The 26,868-nt window shown below is 40.0% G+C and overlaps 3 protein-coding genes across 4 annotated transcripts; 2 read left to right on the top strand and 1 right to left on the bottom strand.

Annotated features, from left to right (window-relative positions):
• Nucleotides 1-645: 645 nt before the first annotated feature.
• Nucleotides 646-3,132, bottom strand: LOC134650889 (serine/arginine-rich splicing factor 2). Of its 2 annotated transcripts, none has more exons than XM_063505824.1 (4): nt 2,820-3,132; nt 2,594-2,734; nt 1,683-1,865; nt 646-1,248 (listed from the first exon to the last, which is right to left on the bottom strand). In XM_063505824.1, the coding sequence occupies exons 1-3, from the start codon at nt 2,999-3,001 to the stop codon at nt 1,691-1,693; spliced, it is 498 nt and encodes a 165-aa protein (XP_063361894.1). In that variant the 5' UTR covers nt 3,002-3,132; the 3' UTR covers nt 646-1,248; nt 1,683-1,690. The 2 variants fall into 2 exon arrangements, with proteins under 2 accessions (XP_063361894.1, XP_063361895.1); XM_063505825.1 differs by having other exon boundaries at nt 2,612-2,734.
• A 490-nt stretch (nt 3,133-3,622) lies between these two features.
• Nucleotides 3,623-7,337, top strand: LOC134650643 (protein CFAP276). Its single transcript, XM_063505576.1, has 4 exons — nt 3,623-3,856; nt 6,365-6,527; nt 6,815-6,958; nt 7,320-7,337. The coding sequence occupies exons 1-3, from the start codon at nt 3,657-3,659 to the stop codon at nt 6,953-6,955; spliced, it is 504 nt and encodes a 167-aa protein (XP_063361646.1). The 5' UTR covers nt 3,623-3,656; the 3' UTR covers nt 6,956-6,958; nt 7,320-7,337.
• Nucleotides 7,338-13,010: 5,673 nt separating this feature from the next.
• On the top strand, nt 13,011-16,988 carry LOC134650750 (uncharacterized). The gene is made up of 6 exons (XM_063505682.1): nt 13,011-13,193; nt 14,097-14,338; nt 14,683-14,924; nt 15,634-15,717; nt 16,764-16,900; nt 16,950-16,988. The coding sequence occupies exons 1-6, from the start codon at nt 13,044-13,046 to the stop codon at nt 16,986-16,988; spliced, it is 894 nt and encodes a 297-aa protein (XP_063361752.1). The 5' UTR covers nt 13,011-13,043.
• Nucleotides 16,989-26,868: the final 9,880 nt, after the last annotated feature.

Raw genomic sequence — 26,868 nt, 5'->3', positions numbered from 1 at the left:
TTCATTAGAAATAAATGCTGTTTCATAAATTAAACGTATGGGTCATTTTAAGTACCTACGTGAGACAAGTCTGGTTGGTCAAAAATATAAAAATTTTACTCATAACTTTATGAACAGCAACAACAGCAAAACAGCAGTTGTCGGCTCCGCAACCCCCCGCGCCCCGCCTCCCCGCACCCTCCGCGCTCCGCCCTGAGCACACACATACATACATTAATATTGTACTACACAAACACTGTTCATTGGCCATCCGTGGACCTTTGTTTTTACAGTAAGGTTTACGAATTGCCAGCTAACAGTGTATGATTGATTATACATTACAATTTCAAGCTAAAATAACATGTCCTTGTTCATACAATTACCCTTTCAAAGCATATTGCTATCAAATAGATTTTATGTGGGTCATTTCCAGCAAAAAGATACTTATTTTTGGCCGTCAGGGACGGTCAGGGTGCTTAAATGCAAATTGTTGGACAACTTTTTAACTGAAAATGGTCTAATTATGTATTTTGATTTATCAAATTACTAAAGCATAGGTATGTATGTGAACTTCTTGTAAGTTTTTGACTAATTTGTTCATATCAAGGGCATAGTACCTTAGCGGAATTAACAATTTTGAAATTATACAAAAAAAAAGTGAACTGAAAGGCATTTGGTTGTTAATTTCTGTTACCACACATCATGAGGTGTCCCAAAATGTCCCAATTTAGCCCACAATGCCCATGGGTAGCACATGATCTCCTGGGTAATGATTCTAACCTGAAATATATCTAAGGACCTTTATGGTCACACCTAATTGGTGATTAAATACACAAACTGATGAAATCATATTTTATACATTTTAAAATCCACAATTATATTCTCCTTAAATAGATTTTTTGAGAATCACACAACACAATACACAAGCATTTGTGTCTAGGAGCCTTTTTTAAATGTAGTAAAATAATCTGAACAGAACTTGAGCCTATTACACAAATTAAAAATCTATCGGGAAAATTTGATATCTGATAAGTTATCAACTTGCTACATAACAGTCTGATAATGCAAATAATAAAAAAAGAAGACAAAATCACTAAGAGTTGTTGTTAATCTAAGTTAAGAACTTAAAAGTTAATTTGTTACGTTAAAATTTGCCACTATGTTGGACATAGTTAGGTCGTGGGGCTAGAGTAAGTGAGAGCTAGTACCTTGGCCGAAGAGTGCACGAGATAGCTGGCACAGCTTCAGCTCTAAACCGGTACTCTCAACCTGGAACAAAAAAGCATAATGTTTAGTTAGTATCTATAGATCTTTGGCTTTTAAAAAAACTGAAAGCTGCCATTCTAGAAAATTCTGACCTATATAGCATGTTCTCAGTTCAGGACAGGTTAATTTCTTACATATTTTATTCATTTGAGTAATTTTATTATAGTACACACAATAATTAATGTAACATTTATTGCAGACAAATAGTCCATATTATATCAAATTACAAACAGAAAAGTGAGAAGTTAAGCAATTAAAAATTTGTCGTAGTATAAGTTTACTGCAATATGCAATACAGTATTTTGCATCAGTGATTAATTATCTAAAATATATAAGATTAAGAAACAGATCCAATGATCAGAATTTCTAAATTATTGTTACTACCTTTGCCTAAAACATTGGTTTCAAATAAATTGTGTATCAACATTAAAACTTACTCAGCACTTCAATGCCTGGAGCGAGACCTGGAATGCGAGCGGCTGCGGGAGCGCCCGCGCGAGCTCTTGGAGTCCGAGCGGCTGCGGCTGCGGGAACGGGACCGGCTGCGCGAGTACGAGCGCTTGCGGGAACGCGAGCGAGAGCGGGAGCGGCGGCGTGAGCGAGACCCGGAGCGAGAACCGCTGGAAATATACATCGGTCAGTTGCAGTTTATGCAGTCACACGGATGTGGATACACACACTACTCTGGTGAGTGACCGCGCTGTGCATGTAGTTATGTCCCGCTTGCACACCGGAGCGGCGTGTGGATCCGCATCTAATGTGAAGACTGGTTTGTTACTAGCTCAATCCTGTGCTGAGCTTCAGGTGGATGATGTCCTAAATAGTGCAGATAGAAATATTTATTATGAAACATTATAATCATATACAAAGCAACAATGTTTGTTTATCTGTAAAATATCGTTACTCATAAGGAGTATGTTAATATTGGTTCCGATTAAACACACACAGATAAGAATGTAGAACATTGGTTCCTAACCTGGGGGCAATTAACGCCGTGGGGGTAAAACTGGTATTTTACGGGGGTAATAAGCTAACCTAATATAACAATACAACTAACGTACACGTTTTCTTTTTTATTACCATTGGGAGGAGGGGTAAAATCAGGTTCCCTAGTTAGTCATAGGGGTGACCGGACTGAAAAGGTTAGGAACCACTGCTGTAGAAGGTGGAAGAGACTGTTAACAATTAATTTACGTTGGAAGTGTATCCATTTTCAAAACAGTAGACAAGAATATATAAATAGCTCAAAGGGTTAGTAGGCAATTCTATCAATTGCTATTAAATTAAAAATATGTTAGTCATGGTAAGTAATAAATTTGACAGAACACGGTAGGCTACAGCACCGTACCTGCGTCTGCGGTCGTACCGGCTTCTGTAGGGCGACGAAGGCCTTCCGTAGCGAGCCATCTGCACTCGCAGCTCCCTTCCGTCCAGCATGCGCCCGTCGAGCGAGTCCAGCGCTTCCTCCGCATCGCGTCGGTCGTAAAACCTACAACAAACAACCAAATCAAGGTTAACCCAAGCGTGGCCATTTTATACCGGCAAAAATCACAAGCAAATAGACAAAATAATACCTGACAAAAGCGAATCCTCTGCTTTCCCTTGTGTAACGATCACGAGGAATATAAATGTCGCCTACTTCCCCACACCTTTCGAAAACGCGGCGTAAATCTTCAGGGGTAGTACGATATGTGAGATTGTCCACTTTCAACGATACCATGCCGTCAATACGCGGCGGAGGTCTTCCGTAACTCATTTTGAAATTTCTTAACGTTCACTTGTATAAAATAGAATAGTTTTCACTGCAGATAATTGAAATTATTATTTTAATAAAATGGCGTCCTGCGAGCACGCAACTTATGACTCCATTGACAGAAAAATGGCGTCGGTGGTGCGGTGCGCATTGGATTTGATGCGGTGGTCACCGAGTTGCCATGTACTGTCTTAAAAAATCCCATTTTTAGAAAGTGAATTAAAGTAAATTAAATTTAAAATCATTGTAATGCAGTCGTAGAATTCTGAAATGTCATTAAAATAATTTACATTTGTATGTTCATTACGATAAACGCCATAGTATTATTTTATCTAATGTATATTACGTTAACAGGTAGCTAAAAAACCCTCTATTTAAATTATCTTTCTATGCAAGTTGCAACACTGAACTTAAGTGGGAAACGGAAGTAATCACTCATCACAATCATGGTGTTACCACTTTTGCAATGGGTAAATATATAGGGTAGTGTTTTCACTTTGTAGGTTGTTTGGGTATTTGTCTGGTATGGTATTTGTGTGGTATGGTAAGCATGTATTTGTACAGCCAACCGTTGCTATGCAACAGCAAAAGTTTTTATTTCGGTAATAAATAAGTTTCAAATTGGGGTAATTTCGTTAAATCATCACAGTGAATCACCATGACTCCTAAAGAACAAGGTGGTAAAGTTAAGCAAGTGAGAAATAAAAAGCTTCTTCCGGATCTGAGGAAGGAGGGCGTGCTCACGAAAGAAATAATCCTTGCTACAAAAGAAAAGCACCAAGGTTCGGCTGGATATCGGCTGTTCTCTCACCACACACTCGCTAGTGTAAGAAGAATGAGCTACTTCCACCCGTTCCAGTAAGTTTTATTCAATACGACCGGTCTGGCCTTGTGGGTGGGTATATAAGTAGTGGCCCTTTCTATGAAGCCAAATAGATTCTGGGTTCGTATCCCGGTAGTGGCATTTATTTGTGTGATGAATGCAGATATTTGTTCCTAAGTCATGGTTGTTTTCTATGTACGTATATATTTATGTATTTATCTATACATATAAGTATGTATAGTCTAGTAGGTACCCATAACCCAATTAACCCATAGGTACAAGCTTTGCTTTGTTTGGGGCTAGGTCTTTGCTAGGTTGATCTGTGTAAGATATCCCTAATTTTTTTTTTATATTATTTATCTATTTTATTATTTTAAGTACTCTTATCTTCTTAAATTTAAGCGCCAAAATTTAAATATTAGTACTTAGTACGAACTCAAGCCATTGATTTATTATTAGGGTTTGAGATCCGGATATCCGAAATATCCGGATATCCGTCAAATCTAAGATCCGGATCCAACGTCTCATAGGATCCGGATATTTCGGATCTCACGGATCCGTTAAATATTGCATTGGTCGCGTTATTGGTACGCGATAACGTCATAAAATAAATACAAATATTGCTTAAACTAAACAGTAGTAACAGTAACAGTCTTAAAACGAGCTACCTGCATGCCTCCTGACTGGAATAAGGGTAAATATTTGTATGTTTTAAAGTAATTGTTATCAGGTTTTCGCTCAGTCGCCTTTGGGTCGTCTACCTGGAACATCATTAGTGCTTGTGCGTGTTGTTATCAGTGACTTTTTTGTGTTATCGTGTCCGTTCCCAGTCTTCTGTTAACATAAATAACATGTGCTTGATGTGCTGCTAACTGAGTAACTAATATTGATATTTTTTTCTCGTTATTAAGAAGCTGTAGCCCAAATTTCTTAATTTCCCGAAACTTTTGTAGTAATTTCACATTATTTTGCAGTAATTAACTGGATTTAGGTATAGATAGATAGATAGATATAGATATAGGTATATAACCTATAATGAAAGATTGTTGTAATGGGGACTGAATAAATGAGTTAGATACTTTTTCTAAGCCATTTTTCTCAATCTAACGACTGAAGGTATAGCTATTTTACCAAGATAAAGGAAGTACGTTTTTTAATAGTATAAATTATATCACACCACACCGGTATAAAATAATAAAAGTACATAAATGTAACTTTTTCTCCATTTTCTATTTTGTGAGCTTGGCAAATTTAAGAAAAATCGCCGAAGTTAAAGCGGTGTTTTAGGCACCTTTAGAATTAATTCTTCTGAGCAGATATATAGAAATAAATTTGCTTTAATTACTTAATTTTTGGCGTTTTCGGTTACAAATCGACTACGGCCTCCTAAAAAAAATGCATAATATTATTAATAGGAATACCTAATTAAGACTACACTGAATATCTTATTATACTTATTTATATCGTTTTGAGATAAAAATTATAATTATTAATAATTGTAATTAACTAAAATATGAACATTTTACATTTTACTAGCTGTTCGTTGTATGTAAGTTGTAAATTTCGTCACCTTTCTTGATACAGATCCGTATTATTCGAATAATCCGGATCCGTCAAATTTTAATATCCGAAATATCCGGATCCGAAAAATTTACGGATCTTGCAAACCCTATTTATTATACATATATTACTTCGACAAAAGCCCAACATACAACTAATACAAGGTATACATAATTATATATTTAGGTATATTAAACATGTTTTAGTTTTGAATCGGAAAGTTATTTTCCAGGACTCTCAACAAAACAAATAAGTAATGAATCGGTCTGTTGAGTGATGCAGTGTAGCCTTCAGACGGATGTTCACCATACTGAGGGCCTACCGCGAACCACGTTCGACGTGTTACCTCCCTGTCACACTTACGTACGAATTTACAAGTGCGATAGAGAGGCAACACGTCGAACGTGGTTCGCGGTAGGCCCTCTGGTCCTAAATTCAAATGAAATTCTAACCTCGTCGCCCATTGATTCAATCGCATACTGGACCACGACCTTGGTACGGTCGCAAGGCCTGTTCGATCGAGTGGAAGGTGGTTTGTACATCCGTTAAAGTCATAACACACTATCGAACCGCACCGCGGCCTTGGTGCGTCGCACCCATAAGTGAGAGCGAGAAAGATATATTTATTTCTCGCTCTCACTTATGTGTGCGGCGCACTAAGGTCGCAGAGTGCAGTACGATAGTGTGTTACGTTAGGCCTACTGTCCACGGAAGCGTAGCTGCATAGACGCGTATTCGTCATTGTACGCTTGGTGTACGCTTGCTTGCAGCCTACATACAAAACCTCACAACTCTGTCCACGAAGCGGCTGACGCGACGTTGCCGCTACGCTTCCGTGGACAGTAGGCCTTACGCTTACGACTTTTAAGGACGCAGTTATGAGTGAAAGCGAGAAAGAGATAAGCTGAGCACAGACCAAGTCGCGATCTAGTACGCCTGTCTGTTAGCAATCAATTAAATTGGATACCTGTGTATTTTCGCAGCATACCTGACGACAGTCTAGACATAGTGCTAGCGGCCACATACAACCACTCGACGGAACGTTTCGCAGACAAGGAGGACCTATACCTCCAGCCAGAGACCATCGGCTGCGAAACCTGGCGCAGGCTGAGGAACACGTGCGATAAGCGCACTGCTGTTGTTCTAGTAAGCTGTATCCAAGTATACCAAACCAAAAGTCTAAGAGCTCTTCTTTAAAGGTTCTCATAATTCATCCTCGCGTTGTCCCGGTTTTTTGCCACGGCTCATAGGAGCCTATGGTCTGTTTGGCGACTAATCCCACTTAGACCACAAAACTCTTTATTGCACACCTCAATACAGAAAACAATACAGTGAACACTCAAGAAGAGGAAAACAACAGGCGGTCTTTTCGCTAAAAAGCGACAAGTCCAGCGTTAAAAGATTATATAATTCTAATATTTGCGTTATTGCAGGATCACCCGCTAAAACGCGGCGGGCTGACCGAGCGGCGGTCGCCATTCAGCGTGAAGATCATGAACTCCGGTGTACACTCGTCGCAGACCAACCCCGGCTACAGCCGCAAACCGGCCGGCGGCGCCATTTTCTTCTACTAATAATAAAACACGGCGGGCTGACCAAGCGGCGATCGCCATTCAGCGTGAAACTCATGAACGGCGTACACTCCTCGCAGACCAACCCCTGCTACAGCCGCAAACCGGCCGGCGGCGCCATTTTCTTCTGCTAATAATAATAAAACACGGCGGACTGACCAAGCCGCGATCGCCATTATGCGTGAAGCTCATTAACGACGTGCACTCCTCGCAGACCAACCCCGGCTACAGCCGCTCGCCAGCCGGTCGGAGGCGCCATTTTTTTCTACTAATAGCCATAACACATTACCGCACCGCACCGTGACCTTGGTGCGGTGCGGTAGTGTGTTATGGCTTTAATATGAAATGCAAATGAAATGTGACTCATGCATAAATAAAAAAGTTGAGCAAATACTTTTTGTATATTCTGGCAACCCAGCTTTGTCAGTAGAAAAAGGCGCGAATTTCAAAATTGGTCGAACGCGATAATTTTGCTTAATCGAACGTACCTTTTATTTTATATTAATATTAACATGATATTAACTCTAATTTTAAGTATACTTGGTCAACCAGATCTTGACAGTAGAAAAAGGCGGCAAATTTGAAAACTGTAGGCGCGAAGGGATATCGTCCCATAGAAAATTTGAATTTCGCGCGCGCTTTAGTTACTTATTTTAGTAATAACATAGAAGGTAGCATCCTATAGAAGTGGTCTACGCGTGCCTCCGTGAGGGACAAAACATATAAATTCGACCAATCATAGCGTCGTATTGCGACGCTATGATTGGTCGAATTTATTTGTTATGGTGGGCAACAAATGAATTCGACCAATCACGGTGGTCAATTTACGGTGGGGAATAAAACAAGATGTGAGACTATGACAAGGACCAACAATAATAGCGCTTTCCCTGCTACTCCTACTGAAAGATACATAAGACTATCCCGTTCTGTCAGTTATCCCCACCACTCATGCCCAATCCAGTTATACTAGATTCATGAGTAATAATGATGCTAGAGAGTTCTTCTTCTTCTTCTTCTTGTTAGGGGCTATATAAGGCTCCAAAGCCTATGTATCACTGCGACCATCGCTGATCTATTGTGATCGCCACCTACTACAACTCTCGATCCAAACATGCAACTTCAAATAGCTGCAGGATCTTTTTGAACTCGAGAGACTTTACCTCCTCCGGGCGCAATATGTGCCCGCCCAGGATTAAGTCACGAGTACGCATTAGGCAAGGGCACTCTGTGAGGATGTGCAAGGGCGTCTCCTCTGCCTCCATACAGAGTCTGCACCGCCCCATGTCACGTTTCCCCATGGTGTGCATGTGCTTATTTAGGCAACAGTGCCCAGTAAGCACCCTTACCAAGTTGCGCAGTTGGTTCCTAGACAGCGCTAAGGCGTTCGAGGACGCCTTTTTGCTGAAGGCCTTGATAAGCGCTTTGGAATGGTTCAAACCTGTTGTTTCCCTCCAGAGTTGAATTGTTGTGTATTGACAGTAGGTCTTTAGGGTGAGCCGCGTTAGGCTTTTGGGGATACCACAAAACGGCTCAGGACTGTAGTTTATCCCTTTAGCCCCTGCTCGCGCGAGCTCGTCGGCCTTTTTATTTCCTACGATACCCGCATGCCCTGGGACCCAACGTAGAACAACTTTGTTCCTGGCTCCAAGGTTGTTCAATAGTTGCCTGCAGTTCTCAACCAGCCTCGATGTGGTGACATCAGAGGTTAGGGCTAAGAGTGCCGCCTGGCTATCCGAATGGATATAGATTGTGTGATTACCGTAGTTGCTTTGCAGATTGATTGACGCACATTCTAGGATGGCGTATACCTCCGCCTGGAATATAGAGCAAAAACGTCCTAGGTTTAAGCTGATGCTTTTCCTAGGCGCTTCACCGTATACTCCGCAGCCTACTTCAGATCCGGATTTGGAGCCATCAGTGTACCACCTTAGGCTTCCTTCTTTCCACTTAATTTGACTGTTTGACCAGTCCTCCCTTTTGGGGAGTTCCACTGAGTAATGTTTGAGTGGACAAAATTTGGGTGCCATAGTGTCGGATGGCATCCCAAGAACAGGGATATCATACACTGATTCCTTAAACAGTCTCAGAGTTTTCGATAACCAATTACCTCTCCTCGCGCCCGCTATTCTAAGCATACTAGATTTCGCCTCCAACTCCAGATGCAGGTGAAGGGGCGGTAGATTTAGTATGGCCTCTAGGGCTGCCGTCGGGGAGGATGACATGGCTCCAGTGACGATGACACAGGCAGTTCTTTGCAGGCTGCCAAGCTTCGTCACTGTTACCTTCTGCGTCGTTTTCCTGTACCATGCTACAGAGGCGTAAGACACTATCGGCCTCACTATAGATGTGTACAGCCATAAGGCAATTTTGGGTTTTAGACCCCATCGGTTGCCTGCTAAACGACAGCATATTGCCAGGGCTGATCTAGCCTTTTGTATAATTCCGTCCACATGCTTGTTCCAGGTCAGTTTCTGGTCCAGTGTTACCCCCAGATATTTGACCTCTGTTGAGAACGGAATACTTTTACCATTCATGACAAGCGGTTTGAGTTTGTCTATTTTCCGCTTGTTCGTGAATGGAACTATAATTGTCTTATCTGCGTTGATAGACAATTCATTCTCTCCACACCATGTATTTATGGTGTTGAGAGCCCTCTGCATAAGGTCTGATAAAGTACTTTGGCAGTTGCCCCTCACCGTCACAACAAGGTCGTCAGCGTACCCCTGTGTGTCGATTCGGAGCTCCGCCATCTTGTGCAGAAGTCCATCCACCGCAAGAGTCCAGAGCAGGGGAGATAAGACACCCCCCTGCGGGCAGCCTCTCACAGTGGCCACTTCGAGTGTGGTGTTAAGCAAGTCCAGCCTAACCATTCTCTTGCTAGAGAGTTAAAGCCGTAACACACTACCGCACCGCATCAAGGTCACGGTGCGCCGCACCCATAAGTGAGAGCGAGAGAGAGATATTTTAGAGTTTTTAGACCAAGAAAAGTCTGCAGCGACTTTGATAGCATACGCAGTGCAAGTGTTATTCATACGTCATTATTTCATAGAAGTTTGACCATAGTTTGACGTTTAAAATAACACGCACTGCGTATGCTATCAAAAGCGTTGCAGACTTTTCTTGGTCTAACTAACCCCGATGGACGATTATAACCGATTCTTTTTATGAACGCAAAAATTCCTTCAATCAATCATGGCTTCCAGTCGGAAGCTCAAATACTTAACTGTAGTTTTGCAGATTAGATGCACGTACGTTTCCGTGAAAATATGATGGTATGGAATAGTGTTTTTGTTTAACCAAGGGATGAAAGGCACTCATTTCTGCCGAGGTAGTTTGGTGCTCGAACGCAGTGAGAATAGTCCGAGGCTGAAATGATGCCTTTCACCCGAGTTAAACACTCTACTTTTCATTTCGAATACGAGGAAAGTAAAATACATGTGTTTTTTTTTTCAAACATGAGTAAGTATATATTTTATAGTATTTCTTGAGGGTACTTTCAATTTAAAATGTAGGCAAAAGTGTCGTTATTTAGAATGTAGAATGGGGAGTCAAATATCAGATTCGAAATTGTATAACAAATCCATTTAAAACCAAATTTCAATTGCTCTTCGTAAATAAAATTAAAAATAATATATCGTTCCAACGTACAATGTTCTCTAGTGCAGAAACGTATCATTTTCTGCACACCTTTTAGAACAACAATGTCCCTCTTTCAGAGCATGAGAAATGAAAAATAATTATGCAGCATCTGTACTTCAAAGGAACTTCAATCGTCGTCATCAATCACCTTTTTCTCGCTTTATAAAATAAGTACTCTTTGCATTTCCTTTATATTTTTCCTTCACGTCAATAGTAGTTTATGCAACAGTGATATAATAAGGGTTCTTAAAATTCAAGGGTCGAAGTTACAAAACGAGACGTAGTCGAGTTTTGTAAAAAAAGACCCGAGAATTTTAAGAACCAATTATGAGCTGTTGCATACATTACTTTTTCTATGACAGCTGCAGCAAAAAAAAAGAGTTATTATTAAAAAAAAAGAGTTATTATTTAAAAAAAATTGAGTTATTATTTAAAAAAAAAAGAGTTATTATTGTAAATGAAAACATACCTCTTTCAATCAAGATGATCGGAACTTGTATCTTTAAAAAAAATAAAGCAGTTGTATTATACTCATAAGATGACTGCTAGCAGTCATCTTATGAGCCTATAGACAAATCATTCAAATGACATTGCTTTAGATATCACTGTCAGTCATTTAATTGACACATTTAAGTGCTGGAGTAGAAAAAGAATATAAAAGTTCTGTCTATGATGTGTATATGACATAAATTGACTGACTTTACTGACGTCTTTCCATATTACATAATATTTTAATTATGTTTTAATTAGTAGAAAATCTAAAAAAAACTATCTCCAATTCCAGGTTTTACATAAGTATTATATTTCACTAACTTAGTAAGCATGTGTTATGGTTGCAGGCCTCCTTGTTGGCCATGTTGCGGGTGCTGTAGCACCTACATCGGGCCGCGCTTCGTGCCCTGCGGCCGGAGCGGCCTGTACGGCGGGTGCTCCGGGGTGGTCAACTACTTCGGGGGCTGCGGCGGCCCGGGCTGCGGTCCAGTCTAACTACTGTCACTATAAATTTGCACAGTTTCACCATTGTATGTTTTAAATTGTGAAAATCGTATTGTTTAGTGAACGAAAAACAGTAGGAGAGGGTGCTCCTCAATGTATAAATATAGCTAATCCCTAAATGTATATTACAATGATTTCTATGTGTATGGGTTGTATTATTTCAATTACATAGGGCCGATTACGTTATCCTGCGTCTGTGTCGATTAGCCAATGCGCTCTTGATTGGTAGCTTCTCGTTTATAGAGCGACCCAAAGATGAACCAGAGATAATCTCACAGTATATGTACCTATACAGTAGTAATTGGAGCGAACTCAATCAGAATTTTTCAACCGCGACCTACGGCATTCAGGAGAGGCTACCATGCGAAGAGCATAATATTATAATCACCACGTTCGGTAGGTATTAGCTATTTATTATATAGCTTCCGCCCGCAACCACCCTCAACTTCGTCTGCGTGCTGCGTGGTATGATGATGAATAATAAAAACGATATCCTCATACCAAATCTCATCGAAACTGGTTCAGCGGTTTAAGCGTGAAGAGGTAAATAGACTAATAGACAGACAGATATACTTTCGCATTTTGATGGAAGCATTCAAAGAGAATAATAATCATAATAATAACCATGTAATAACCAATTAACCACTACGTTTTAGAAGCATTCTTAGCAAAGACTTTTTTCTATTGTGTTTGTAATAAGGTTGTAGCTCAATATCTGCAGAACCAAAGTACAGAACTCTCTACCGAATGTTTATGATTTTATTAGAGTAATAAGTGTCAGAAGCTTAGAGCATATTTATTAAATGCTCTAAGGCCAGAAGAAATGTAAAGCACATTGTATTTTTGATATATTTTTAACGTAATAATATTTATTTTAACAATTTTTATATTTATTTAGATAAAACAAGGCATACTTTCAGTGTTTTAACATACGGTATTTTGATGGATTTTCTAGATTCATTAGGTAAATTTTAGCAAAGTAGGTACTTACTTCAAATAATTCTCGTATAAAACAATGATATTATTTATCTTCTTCTTTGTCGTATCGCTCTTGACAGAGCGGTCGTGGTCACGTTCAGGCGTCGGCATCGGTAGTAGAGGCGCACAGAGCTCTTCGCAAGATCTTCCGCTATCTCTCCCACTCCCTCCATCTGTCTGGCACAGTCAGATACGCGATCTCCCACTGCGGATCTTATTTGGTCAGTCCAGCGCATAGGTGATCTGCCGCGCGATCTGGTTCCCTCCACTCTTCCTCCTTTATTTATCTATCCAGACAAAAGTCTGAGCATCACCCTAAAATGATGTTTACTTGTCATGTCATTGGAAATCCTGTCGTATGGCAACCGCTGAGGCCCCTTCATGAGCGAGGCTAGGACGCCTGCCCCTCCTAAGGCTCCTGATACTAAAATGTTTTGTAGATCTACAGTTGCATGCGAATGGCAAGAAGACCGACCGTATGCGCTCGTGGTACCTCTACGAGCAGTACAGAACGCTGGAGCAACACCAGCTAGACGCGGCACAGAAGCTGCGGAACCGCTCGGTTCAAGAACAGCTGCTGCTACAGGAGCTTACGGAACGGCGCGCTCGGCGTTGTCTTTTTGATCAGGTATTAATAGAACGTGGATGAAAAAAGAGGAACAACAAAAACATTTTTCTTCTGGGCTGCAAGCAGGTATAAGTATACAGTATACATATAGGCACAGGTACCTAGAATTTCCGTGCATACTAATGGAGGCAGTTAGCAACCTGCAAACCTTGCTAGATTTCATGGAGCTGAGGTGGTTACAGCAGCGCTACTGCGTTTTTCACGCAAAATGTTTGTTGAAAATAGGAAAATGTTTAGTGTAACTAACCGACCTGCACAGGAGTGTACCTACAGAACGCTGGAGCAGCATTAGCTGGACTCTGGGTCCGCTCTGTGCAGGAGCAACTACGGCATCAGGAGCTCACGGAGCAGCGCGCTCGGCGTATAGTCTTTTTGATCAGGTATTTCTACGTAAGAGACTCAAGTCACATTACAGGCTATTAAGCTACCATACCAGTGTATGGTATGCCCCAGTGGCCTGGGCCCCAGATAGAGCAGCTTGGAGAGCACTGGTGAAGTGTTCACTGAACTCCGCTGTCGTCACGTCCCTCAGTGGTATGGTATGGTATGGTACACTCTACAGTAACAGCTACGGAACCGCTCACTGCAGGAGCGGCATCAGCACCATGCAACAGCTTATATCACGGAGTGACGCGCTCGACTCAGTCACCGTGATCAGGTACATGATCTCATTCTTCTTCTTTTTTCATATTTTCATCGAGCCAAATGTGTGACCAAGTCGTATCTATTATACCAAGGAATTTTAAGCTTCATGAAGGTTTGAAGGCCCATACATGAGTGGCTGTGATAAACTGTCTTCAACTCTACAGCAACAAGTGTCACCGGTTCCGTCCCCTTTGGTCAAGCTCGAAAAACACCTTTCAGTTTTGATTTGTTGTAGGCTTAAAGTCAAATTTACTCCAGGTCAGCATTTATCTCAGCAACCCAAAGCAAGACCGCAGTCAAGCCACCTGCCTCAGCACCACCAACGAGAGCTTCTACGAGAGCTTCTGTGAACTCAACGACTTTGAAGACAACAACAGCTTGGGCAGCCACCATGGCTACGATAATGCCTTAATGGAGGATAAGAATCTAGAAGATTTCCAAGAAGATACTAGCTGCGCGGATAGTGTTTCTAGCGTGGTTGATAAGGAAGCTACGGACAGGTTCCAATCCAATTGATATTATATTACCGTAGATGGTTATACTCATACATAATGACCACAAAATACCTTCATATATCTCATTACCTACCTAGGATCTGTGCGGAAAGAGAAGAGTCGTAGAATGTATGGGCTCCGCTACATTTCACGACTCTTTCCGCACAGACTCTACGAATGAATCAGTGTTGTTTATTAATTTTAACAATCTTTGTTAAGAACGCAAGCTTATCTGTTTCTCTTACGTGGTTCGTGCGTGCATGACTTAAAGGGGCAACGTACCTACAATTTAAAGCGCTTTAATTTTGGAACGCCTACCCTATCTGTATCTAGTTATCTATCATTGACAGGTCCACGCAACGAACTATTGCTGAAAACATAAAGGTGCATCTACAGACTGTTAAAGAAAACATGGCAAGCCTCGAGAGATACGCCCGGATGGCTGACGGAGACCGCAACTCGGAGCCGAGTGTAGACTCTCTGGGTTGGCCCGAGCGAAACGTTCTTCGGAAGAACGTTGATGACAATCAATTGTTTTATATGTGGAGCCGCCTGGTTGCGTTCGCGTACCATATTATACAACTTAATCATGGTACGATCTTGAAATTACTTTCTGACAGTTAGTTTACCGATTAGATAGTTTGTTCGGAAAGAGAAGAGTCGTGGAATGTATTGAGCCCCATACATTCCACGACTCTTCTCTTTCCGCACAGACTCTAGTGAATAGTCCTTTTGAAGTTACGTAGGTACCTACCTACATAATATTTGTTGGTGATCTAATCCCGCACAGTTACACTTATGTGCTGCTGTTTTCCATTGAGGCGGAGATGAGAGGACACGCGCGAGAATCAATAGTTAGCCATACAAGCCATAGTTTTTTATTATTTGAGTCCTTTTCTTTTTTTTCTTTTTTGCGCCGTTGGTACAGTACGGATGTCTACCGTCTCCAATTCTCCCTCAATTTCTCAAAGGTTAACTGGAAGAGATCCCTTAACCCTTTAAGGGATCTCTTAGGGTACTTATCCCTATAAGGTCGCCTTTGTACTAATGACGAATGTTATTTTTCCTGTTGTGTTCTGATTTTTGTACAATAAAGTGTTTTACTACTACTATTACAAGCCGAGATTTGTCCGTCAGATGTGTCCGCCGGTGGACACACTCTCCACACTCGTGGGCGAATCGCGGCGCGAAGCCGCGAACACTAGTGTGGAGTCGAGATCGCAGATCTGCGAAACGCGCGCGATTCGCGCACGAGTGTGGAGGGGGTTTTAGACATTTTAGTATATGGAGAGTGGTTACAGGAAACTGCTACTACGACTACAGCTCCCAGCTGCTCACCGCCGTGCTGGCGTGCGATGCGCTGCGCCGCGGCGTCAACCGCATGTGTAAGTCTTCTTTATAAGCTCGTCTTAATTTCGATGCAGGCTGTACACACTCGTCGAAAGCTTCTCGCCGAGAACTCGGCACCGCTCCGACCCGATTAAAATTTTAGTTTAGTGTTCATTGTTCAATACAAAAATACCTAGATAAATATTGAGTGTTGAGAACCACTGGGAACAGATGAGAATAAAATTCGTTGTTACCACAGGTAATTAATTACTTGGTGCCTGGTGGAAACTAATAGTGGGTATAATGCCCCAGGGCGTCCACTGGCTGGCGCGAGCGAGCGCACGCACACGGGTTCTATTGTACCTATTAGGTATGAGCCACTCCACACTAGCGTCTTTTGACCGGCGGCTATGGAAAATGGCGTCGCTTCGCAGAGTTGGGCCAACGTTGCTTCGATCAGCAGCCAAGTTGACTAGACGCCGACGCTCGGGAGACGCTACTGTGGGGTAGCCCCTGGGGCTGTAGGCTTATCACTGATGCTCCTGTCGGTTCCTGATGCCGGTAGCCCGTATTGTGCCCACGATTACTTGTTGTCTGTTTTCAGTGTGCGGGACGGTTCTGTGGGTCGTTTATGCCGCTGCGGATTTACTATAACCATGTTGTACTTTAATAGGTCAGTACAGTTTCTAGATTTACTACTAAAACGTTAATATCAATATAACTGGCCATTTGAAAGCATACCAGAAGTATTCTAGCTTAATCCAGGGTGTAATCTAAAACGTGATACAAGATAATCAAACCTGAATCTTTTCATGATTTTGAACAACTTTTACTATGGGGTCAACTTTGTAAATTAACAATAAAAAAAATCTTTGCCATACATTTTTGTCTACCTCTCCTTGACCATTTCTATGGAACAGCTCAATTTTTTTTTAATATTACAAAATTGACCCCATAGTATAAGTTGTTCAAAATCATGAAAAGATTCATGTTTGATTATCTTGTATCACGTTTTAGATTACACCCTGTATACCTTTTTTCTTGCCCGTCAATTTTTTTATGGTCTAATTCAGAAACTCAAATATTGGAATTTTAATTTTAGGTGATATTTTGCAGTATTACGTCTCACCCGTGAAATTTGCTAGTGATTCGGAAGACCATTCAACTATCTGCAGCAAAAAACGTAAAAAGAAGAAGCCTCATGGGTCGAAAAAGATACGAAAATTCTCTAAATATAAGGTACCCAGTTACTTTACATTTATCGAGCTATTCATGTCGCATTTTCCAGATATGTAAAGCCCCGGGCCCTCCAGACTACGTGCGTTAATCGCACCGCGAACGCGATTCACGCACGAGTGTGGAGGGTACTTAATACAGTAAGCACTCCAACCTAAGGCCTGTTCACACCGGAACTGTATGCGTAAATGTGCACTTGCGCGTTGTAATAATATACAGATAGTTTTAAGTAATATCTTCTTTTAGATAGTTTTTAGTAGTTTGTGGTTTTAAGAGACGGCATACCGCTTGCGTGACTTGTGCGTGCACGGCGCACGTGGACGTAGCTAGGTATGTCAAAGCGGATAATTATGCCAGGGAACATAAGTGTACAGTAGAGCGAGCAGCAAAATTGCATGGACAAGTTATTAATGAATTCATTTATAAAGTAGTCATTCAAGATTGTGGCTGGGTGTACCTAAAGCATAGGTACTTATAGTATAGCTTATAGGACAATGAATAAGTAAAACTAGTCGAAAAACTACAGCATAGAAATGATGGAGAACGTCTTTTTATCCAGGTTGGTGGTGTATTTTTGAAACAGAAACTAAATTGCAGATAAATTCGAGTTCGCACAACAAAGTCACGAGGCGCTTCAAAGATAACCACCATTCGGGCAACTCCTGGCACCACGACAGGAAATACTCAGTCGGACACACAATGGAGCAAAATAGTAGGAAACACCGACAGCCGAGGAGGCGAGAGGTGTGTATTGCGGCAGGGTGTGATCCTAGTACCTATATATCTTATTGGTTTTCTATGTTAACCGGGAATTCCCGTTTCTCAAAAGCTTGTAACTTGTAATACAAGCGGATGTCACTTTTTGACAGCTTTTGTTAGAAAGGGACTTCCACTTGTATTACAAGTTACTTTTGAGAAATGGGCCCCTGGGAGCATTCCTTAACTGTGGAATACTTATAGGTACGAGGGGTGTTCAAAATATTCTCGGTATGAGAATGAAAACAAACAAGTACGAAAAGTTTGATATTTTTATTTTTCAATATACTCCCCCCCTATGTTCATACACTTAAAAGATCGATCAATTATTTTTTTTAATCCCTCGTAAAAATATTTTTTATCTTTCGTGTAAAAATGCTCCTCCACTGCCGCCTTCAATGCTTCATCGTCAGAAAATTTATTTCCACGCAGATCCTTTTTAAGATTGGGGAGCAAAAAGAAGTCGCTGGGGGCTAAGTCCGGACTATACGGTGGGTGAGTAACAGTTTTAAACCCACATTCAACAATAGCTGCCTTGGCAATATGAGCAGTATGGACGGGGGCGTTGTCATGCAGAAGCAGAATACCTTTGGTTAACTTTCCTCGCCTCTTTTCTTTAATTACATCCTTTAATTGACGTAGAATGTTAGCGTAGTACTGTCCTGTGATATTTACACCTTTTTCTTTATAATCGATTAGTAATACTCCTTCACAATCCCAAAATATCGTGGCCATGACCTTGCCAGCTGAAGGGATGACCTTGAACTTCTTGGGATGAGCTGAACCCTTAATGTGCCACTGCATGGACTCTTGTTTACTCTCTGGGTCATAATGATGAACCCAGGTTTCATCTCCAGTAACTATTCTTTGCAGCACCTCATCAGGATTTTCACCGCACAGGTCAATAAAATCGGAACAACAAGCTACACGCATGTCTTTTTGAAGCCGAGTCAGCATTCGCGGAACCCATCTTGCACTTACTTTTGACATATTAAGATGGTCATGTATAATATCATGTACGGTACCAATAGAGAGATTGGTTACTTGTGCTATAGATTTTACCTTCACTCGACCATCTTCCAATATAAGTTTTTCCACTTTATCAATATTTTCTTGTGAAGTAGCTACTACAGGCCGGCCAGGTCTAGGGTCATCTTCAATAGGTACTCTCCCTTCCGCGTTTAAACTCGCTTGACCACTTTTGAATGGTAGATAAAGAAGGAGCAGACTCACGGTAAACACAATCCATTTCCTCTTTTATGGTTTTTTGATTTTTACCCTGTTTTGTCAAGAATTTTATCACGCATCGATGTTCTAATTTAGTTAACATTGTCAATTCGCACAGGATGTTCATGTTTGTTCAGCAATTGCAGAAAAACAAAAGACTATCTCGGTTCGAATTATACTTTTTTTTAATGTCAATGAATAAACCTTAGCGGCCAGTAACGAAAGAAATTTTAGAAGAGGTCGTAAGATATCAATACCGAGAATATTTTGAACGCCCCTCGTACAATGTGCACTGCACACGGGCTTCTTTATGTTTCTTCTTCCATAGAACAAGTTTATTTAAGCATTAGGTAATTTACTAGAACCACGCAAACACGGTAGGTGATTGGTCAGGTCATGGTTCACTTACTTTTTGAAACGGTCAGCTCCGCTGTTAATACTCAACCCCTCAACACACTTACAACCCTCTGGTGTGGCCGGTGTCCCTAGGTGACGGTATTCGCTTCGATTACGATTCGTCTGTTCGTTTGCCTCCGATATCATAATAACAATACTAAAACCGTACTAAAAAAAATTCAAAAGATGACTAAAATTTCGAATCCTTAAGTATCATAGAGTCTGGCTAGTGAAAGTTGAGCCTGAGATGTATTTAAAACTTTTTATATGGCAACTTTTTTTCCTATCAAATAAGCTGTCAGTTTCAAGTTGTTATTTAATTTCATAGTAATTTTATTGCCAGGTGCGGTTTTTATTGAAATTCCCGCGTTATCTCAGGCTCAACTTTCATTAGCCAGACTCTTATCATCAGACAAGAGGTTTTTTCACCACATCGGTGGCAAACTAGTTGTCAAGCGGACCCCAGCCTCCCATGAGCCGTGGCAAAATGCCGGGATAACGCGAGGAAGACGAAGGTGGCAAACAAGCATACGGCCCGACTGATGGTCACCGTAACCTATGGACGCCTGCAACTCCAAATATGTTAATGTTCCATTTGATTTGGTTTAGCGGCGAAGAGCTAATAGTAGCACCCCCCGGACCCTCTGGCCCGAAGAGCTGGAAACCAGCTTCTCCAGCAATTTGGAGCGCGCAAACCCCATGCTCACGCTCGTGCGATATTTGGACGATGCCCTCAAAACTGACGTCCGGTTTGATTGATGTTTTTATTGTTTTTTTGGGTTTGTTCCTGGTTCGTCGTATTCCTGTTTCGTCGGATTCCTGTTTCGTCGGATTCCTGATTCATCGTATTCTTGTTTCGTCGGAATTATATACATATAATTAAATATGTCGTGCAGTAAACCAGTATTTACTACCTAAATATGAATATTTAATGTAATGACCAGTGATCGTACTTTTTCTAGCATTTTTAGCACATTTCGACGAATCAGGAATCCGACGAAACAGGAATACGACGAACTAGGAACAAACCTTTTTTTGTTTGGTTAATAAAATACAAAAGACTATGTTGATCGTTTTATTTTATATTTTAGTTTAACGTAAATATCGCGAATCGCATTCAATAAGACGAATAGAAAAATTTGCCCTAAAAGCCGTAACACACTATCGCACTGCACCGCGATCTTGGAGCGTCGAGAGAGAGATATTTTCACCTCAGCAGCTCGAACAAGGGTACTTTGCTTCTTAATAACAGTGAGCAAAATGCGATTTTGCTCACTGAGTGAGACAAAATGACATTCAAGTGACCTTTATGTTCAAATGTCAATTTAACATGCGGGGTCTAATACAAGTTCGAAATACTTGGGTTCTATTATCTCTGTCCCTTTCACATCGTTAGCAAAAAGAAACAGACAAAAAAAAAGTTCAAACTACAACTACATTCAACGGTATAGCTGGTTAAGCAAATCTTGTCAGTAAAAAAAGGCGCCAAATTCAAATTTTCTATGGGACGATATCCCTTCGCGCCTTTGAGTATATAGCCTAAGGAGATGTGATAACGTAAACTCTTCGACCAAATTTTTTCGCCACTTTAAGCGGGGGGCGAGGTAAACACCTACAGCACACCACCAAAAGATAAGTAACTAAACAGACACAGATTTTGCTGTTGCGACAAACGCACACTACAAAAAAATTCAACACATCAAAAATTACACGCACACAGACAGAGTTTTCACATAACTATGGAGCATACATACGAACATGATAGTGATGAGTCACACCTGAAGAATGAGTCAAATCAGTTTGATGAATGAACTGAATTGTCTTATACTACCTATTTATTATAAAATTGTAAAAGTGAAAATGCTGTACATTGAAGATATTAGGTAGCCAATAAAATGATTGTTTGTATGTATGGCTGTCTGTATTTATGTGTCTTAGCCCGCACGCACAGCTAAACTGTGGAATGAACTGTCGCCCGCGGGTTTTCCGGGCTGATACATAGGTAAAGATATCGTCCCATAGAAAATTTGAATTTCGCGCCTTTTTTACTGACATTATTTGCTTGATCAGCTATATTAAACAAACTGCAGTGATTGAATGAATGAATGATTCATTCAATCATTCAAATGTTGAGTCGCTTTTTAGGGTTCCGTAGCCAAATGGCAAAAAACGGAACCCTTATAGATTCGTCATGTCTGTCTGTCCGTCTGTCTGTCCGTCTGTCTGTCCGTCCGTATGTCACAGCCACTTTTCTCCGAAACTATAAGAACTATACTGTTGAAACTTGGTAAGTAGATGTATTCTATGAACCGCATTAAGATTTTCACACAAAAATAGAAAAAAAACAATAAATTTTTGGGGTTCCCCATACTTCGAACTGAAACTCAAAAAAATTTTTTTCATCAAACCCATACGTGTCTATGGATACATATCTATGGATAGGTCTTCAAAAATGATATTGAGGTTTCTAATATCATTTTTTTCTAAACTGAATAGTTTGCGCGAGAGACACTTCCAAAGTGGTAAAATGTGTGTCCCCCCCCCCCCGTAACTTCTAAAATAAGAGAATGATAAAACTAAAAAAAATATATGATGTATATTACCATGTAAACTTCCACCGAAAATTGGTTTGAACGAGATCTAGTAAGTAGTTTTTTTTTATACGTCTTAAATCGCCTAAATACGGAACCCTTCATGGGCGAGTCCGACTCGCACTTGGCCGCTTTTTTTGACTTTGTCACATCCCTTCCAAGCCTTCCATCCCTGCAAGCCATCCGTCTCTGGAATGATTTGCCTCTCAGCTTACGACAAGCCGAGACTAAGTTGACGTTCAAGCGCAAGCTGCGCAAGTATCTTTTTGAAAAGTCTAAAGATTAAGTATCTTCATAGTAAATTTAGTAGCAGGTTTATATATATATATATATATATTTATTTATATATAATTATTGTATACATATACGTATATATTATTGTTGTATATTACATATATTTATTATATCTTCACATTACATTTATATTTGTGCCTATTAATTTTAAGCATCAAGTTTTAGTGTTCTTTACATACCCCGCACCAACTATGTTTCTCTGTTTGGCCTAAAGGTTGACTGGTAGAGAATGCCGTGTAGCATTAAGTCCGCCTTTTGTCACTGTATATTTTTACTGTGCAATAAAGTTTAAATAATAATAATAATAATAATCCCTTAAGACCGATTCGTCCCCGTACCACTGTATTCATGTTTACATTTTTCTGTCGTTTATGTATCGCAACGGTTTTTTCTTTAAATGGAGATTGTACTGCAATATACATTTAATAGTTAGTATAAATACTTATATATGATAGGAAACGCGATCTTGTTGCGAATTTGAGCTATCAGATCGCCTTTTACACGATAATACTGCACAAGTCACCATTTTTTAAGAGAAACGTCTCGCGACACGGAACGATGCAAAATGGCGTTGAAGCGACTTCAAGTAGTTTTATATAACGTGTTTGAACAGTTGACCAATGTACTTTGCCGGAGGGGGTCGCCCGTGTATCACATCTCCTTAGGCTATATACTCAAAGCTTCGCGCCTAAATTTTTCAAATTTGCCGCCTTTTTCTACTGACAAGATCTGCTTGACCAAGTATATATTGACGGTTTATAATAGACCCCCGAAAAACGTCAGAACGCATCGTTCCAAACCACGTACGAGTATGAATAGGCTACATGACTAATTTTCATTTATGGTATGAATCGATCGGGTTTGTTTTTAGGATCAAATGTCTTTATGGGACCCATTGCATTAAAGTAACACAAAAGTCAGAAATTGTAGTCAAAGGCCGACAGTCGCACTTCACTCGCGAAACGCCCTATACAAAACGGCCAGAGGCCGTGACGTCATCGCCCATCTTGTAGTATGGACAAAACAAGAAAATTGCGTTTTTGTCCGTGAAATATTGCGTTTATGTATATAGTTGCTACACAATATTTTTTTGGATGGGAATCGAATGGTACCCTTACTTTTATCGTTTTTGGAAGTTAAAAAAAACTTAAATTTTGAAACTTTCAGGTCCTGTATTTTTGTAATTTTTTAATATTTTATTTTAATATCCACATTATTGTGATAAATTGCTCGTTTGCTATCTATTTTACTAGATTTTGTTATAAAATTCAACATGTGTCATCATCCCTATTCCCATCAACATCATCCCTATTCTTAATCTTATTTTACGTATTTTATTGTACAATTAAAATAATGAACTCGATAAAATACACAGATTATCACGCGAAATAAATTATTCTACTTTTAGGAATCTCTACTATAGTTGACAAAAAGTACGTATCCGCAATTCGGACCGTATCTTACAAAGTTTTCTTTTTACAAAAAAAGTTGTCGATTGAAGTGTCAGTTGATTTTCGTTATTTCCATAGTATTTTACTGAAATTTATTACGAACAAAACTTCCGTGAGACAAAGACATAGTTTGACAATAATGCCATAAATGAGGGTAGTTTCTCGCCCCCCCTGCCGCCACCGGCGCCTGCGCCGAGTCATCGGGCGCGGAGAGCTGCGGCCCGCAGTCTGCGCCGGTCCGTTACCGTAAACGCAAGCTCCTGATGACACTTCTCGGTACGAAGTGAAACATGTCGAGCGTTTTTCGACTTAAAATACGTGAGTGACCCGTTTTTAATATATTTACTATGAAATTTATTACGTTTTGGTTTTGTGTTTCATTGCGGTAATTAAACTTAATTGTTAGTACATCATAAGAAAACATGAGTGCATAGGTAAGTACCTAAGTGACGAAGAAGGATTACCTACATTTTTCAAGTTGTCTAATAGGTATGTTCACACAAATAACTATTGTTGATGCGATAGTGTTACCCACAAACTACTAAGAAGATACTACGTATGTGTTACCTTACTTTAATAATAAATGGCAAGTGTCAAAATTAGCCATTAGGTTCAAATATCAGCATTTTCCGGATTAGAGATCATAGAGTCATCACTATTTGGGGTCTTCGGACTTTCTAAATTCACATCTTCCATGTTCGCGTTAGCATTTTGCATTCGTAAAGATTTTATAATATCTGCCATTTTGGTTACTTTTTTGGTTAACCTTCTATTCCTTGCTTGTAGCCGCTTCACTACACGTATTTTGTTTCTAATGGTTTCATTAGCTCTCTCTAAAGTTGATTTTAATTTTCGCGTTTGATTTGTATCCTGGTCGCTGAATTCAATAGGATCGTCTGGATTTTTGTCGTCGGGTGTATTGTCTCCAGCCTGAAAATATTGAATTGTAAGGGAAGCCGCACACACTAGCGTCTTTCTTTGTATACGAAAATATACTCTAAGTAGTTATTTACCTCATTCATATCATAAGTAGTTAGTTACCTTAATTAGAACGGTGTAGGAACCATCACCATCAGTTACAGTAGTTATACAATCTTCAGCTGCAATGGCCGATTGTGAGCAACTTTCCTCTTCAGTGATCTGAAAACATTCTGCCTATTACAGCTACCTATTTACAGGACGCTTTCTGGAGGGACAGAGAAAGGTAAATATGCTTATATTATACATATAAAGAGTATTCGATCAATCTAAAGCTCCCTTTAAAATGTGTATAAAACGCATTGTAACCTTCCACTACCTACTTACTTACTTACCATAATATAAACACCCCCTTTAGATTTACCCTTAGAATATGGCCAAGTGATTTAGTCGTGATCGTCTAGTCTAGCGTTAGGACCCCTCGAAGTGAACCGCGGTACCCTAAGTTCTTTAATGAGTATCAGCTAAATTTTGGACTCTGATTTTATTTACAATTACCTGGACTTTAGGATAAATATTTTAAGATATTGGAAGCACATTTATTATGACGCTAACGAGTAACTTACTAGAATAATTTATTAAAATACAGAAATAGTACCAAAAGTTACCAGAATTTATTAGTGTAATGTAAATGGAGTTATATTTTACTTCAAATGATATTATTTAGGTAAATGCAGCATATATGATTATACTGATATAAAAGAAATATATTTGGTAAAATGAGTTTAAAAATGGGGTTGGTAAAAGCCTGCTACAATCTATTAAGCCTCCGGGATAACATATGAGTAGCACTCCTGGGGTAAGCCCATTTACACCCTAGCATTTCAAGTTAATATTATTATCTACCAGCTTCTATTCGAAATATGCTACCCATACGCTCGATGCAGGATTGGGGGCTCCTAGTCCAATCAGCAAGGTCAATTGGAACTCCTACCCTACCTCTTTAGCCAGACGGGCTATGACCAACACTTCGGAACCTAAGCGTGCCTAGATGGCTATGGAAAGAAGTGTCAAAGTATCCATCAGTCATCAAAATTACTATTCTTTTTTATTTCAAAAACTAGGGATGCGAATCCCATTTCCATTCCCCAGAACTAAAATATAAACTGTATTTCTAGTTTTTTAGAAGTATGAACGAAGTACTAAGTTTATTTGTTAAAAATGTACTATATTTTATGAGACTGAAATATCAAGATGAGCATTATTTCACTCAAATCATCCTTTGGATTACTCTTGCCTGCCAAAGGTTCCCTAAAACAGCTAGTCGTCGATTTTCTATCTCCGAATAGACTGTGTTCCTAATCCCAACTTGATATTTAAGATTTTATTTTGTAAATACCTTAGAAACATGATTGTAATACTCAGTACCTCGTCTTTACACCAGAAAACCAGAATCTCATAAATGAAAATAGAGATAAGATTTTACATTAATTATTTTCCCCAAATAAATTAGAATATTGGAAGATTTAAGCAATTGGAACCCTATACCTATTTACGCAAAATTTTAGTATAGCGAGACTTTAGTTGAAGTCCTTTAAAAGGAGAAATATATCAGTTTTACAGACCAAGACTAAAATGAACCCTAAATTCCGAATAATTAGTGTGTGAATTTACCCTAAACCTACCCTTGTCCCTACTCTAGTATAACCAAAGTACAGTTCGTACTTACCATCGACCTGGTACTTTGGAATATACGCAAGTGTGTCCTACTAGAAACTGTAAGAGTTCGGCGAGCGATTCCGAGAATGCAACCTAACAGCTCGTGGGCTTGTCTCCCCCCATGGCGGGTTGCACAAAGGCAGGGTGGCAACATGGGTAAGACAGGGCCCTATTATGTATATAAGTGGTATAAATAAATATATTTAATATACGAAGCCTCCAAATACTGTAGATTTCAAATGGGCCCAGATTACTCCGGATGATGCGCACGTGACATCCCCATTATTCATCTAACAGCTGGACATTGGAGAGCTAAGGAGGGAGACGTTTTTCACCTTCTATGTTGGTAAAGAGAAGGTGCCAAGATAACCCTCATCTTGGAGCAAAAAGACTCCTAGACTGCTCACATTTAACACCGCAAGGGGTGAGCGGTCCAGCCGGACAAACAGTCAGTCCAAACAATGATCTGGTTTTAAAATATATAGCAAAAGACCCCATAGTAAAACACTAAAATAACTAGGTTCAATTTTACGAACCAAACTACTCACAAAATCAAACTAACTAAACACAGAAGTGAAATTCCCTTAAACACCGTTATCTAAGTTCAGTTTTATGACGA

Source organism: Cydia amplana, chromosome 9, assembly GCF_948474715.1.
Source record: "Cydia amplana chromosome 9, ilCydAmpl1.1, whole genome shotgun sequence".
NCBI lineage: Eukaryota > Metazoa > Arthropoda > Insecta > Lepidoptera > Tortricidae > Cydia > Cydia amplana.
The sequence above is the reverse complement of the archived record's forward strand: the minus strand, read 5'-3'. Positions and strand labels throughout refer to the sequence as shown.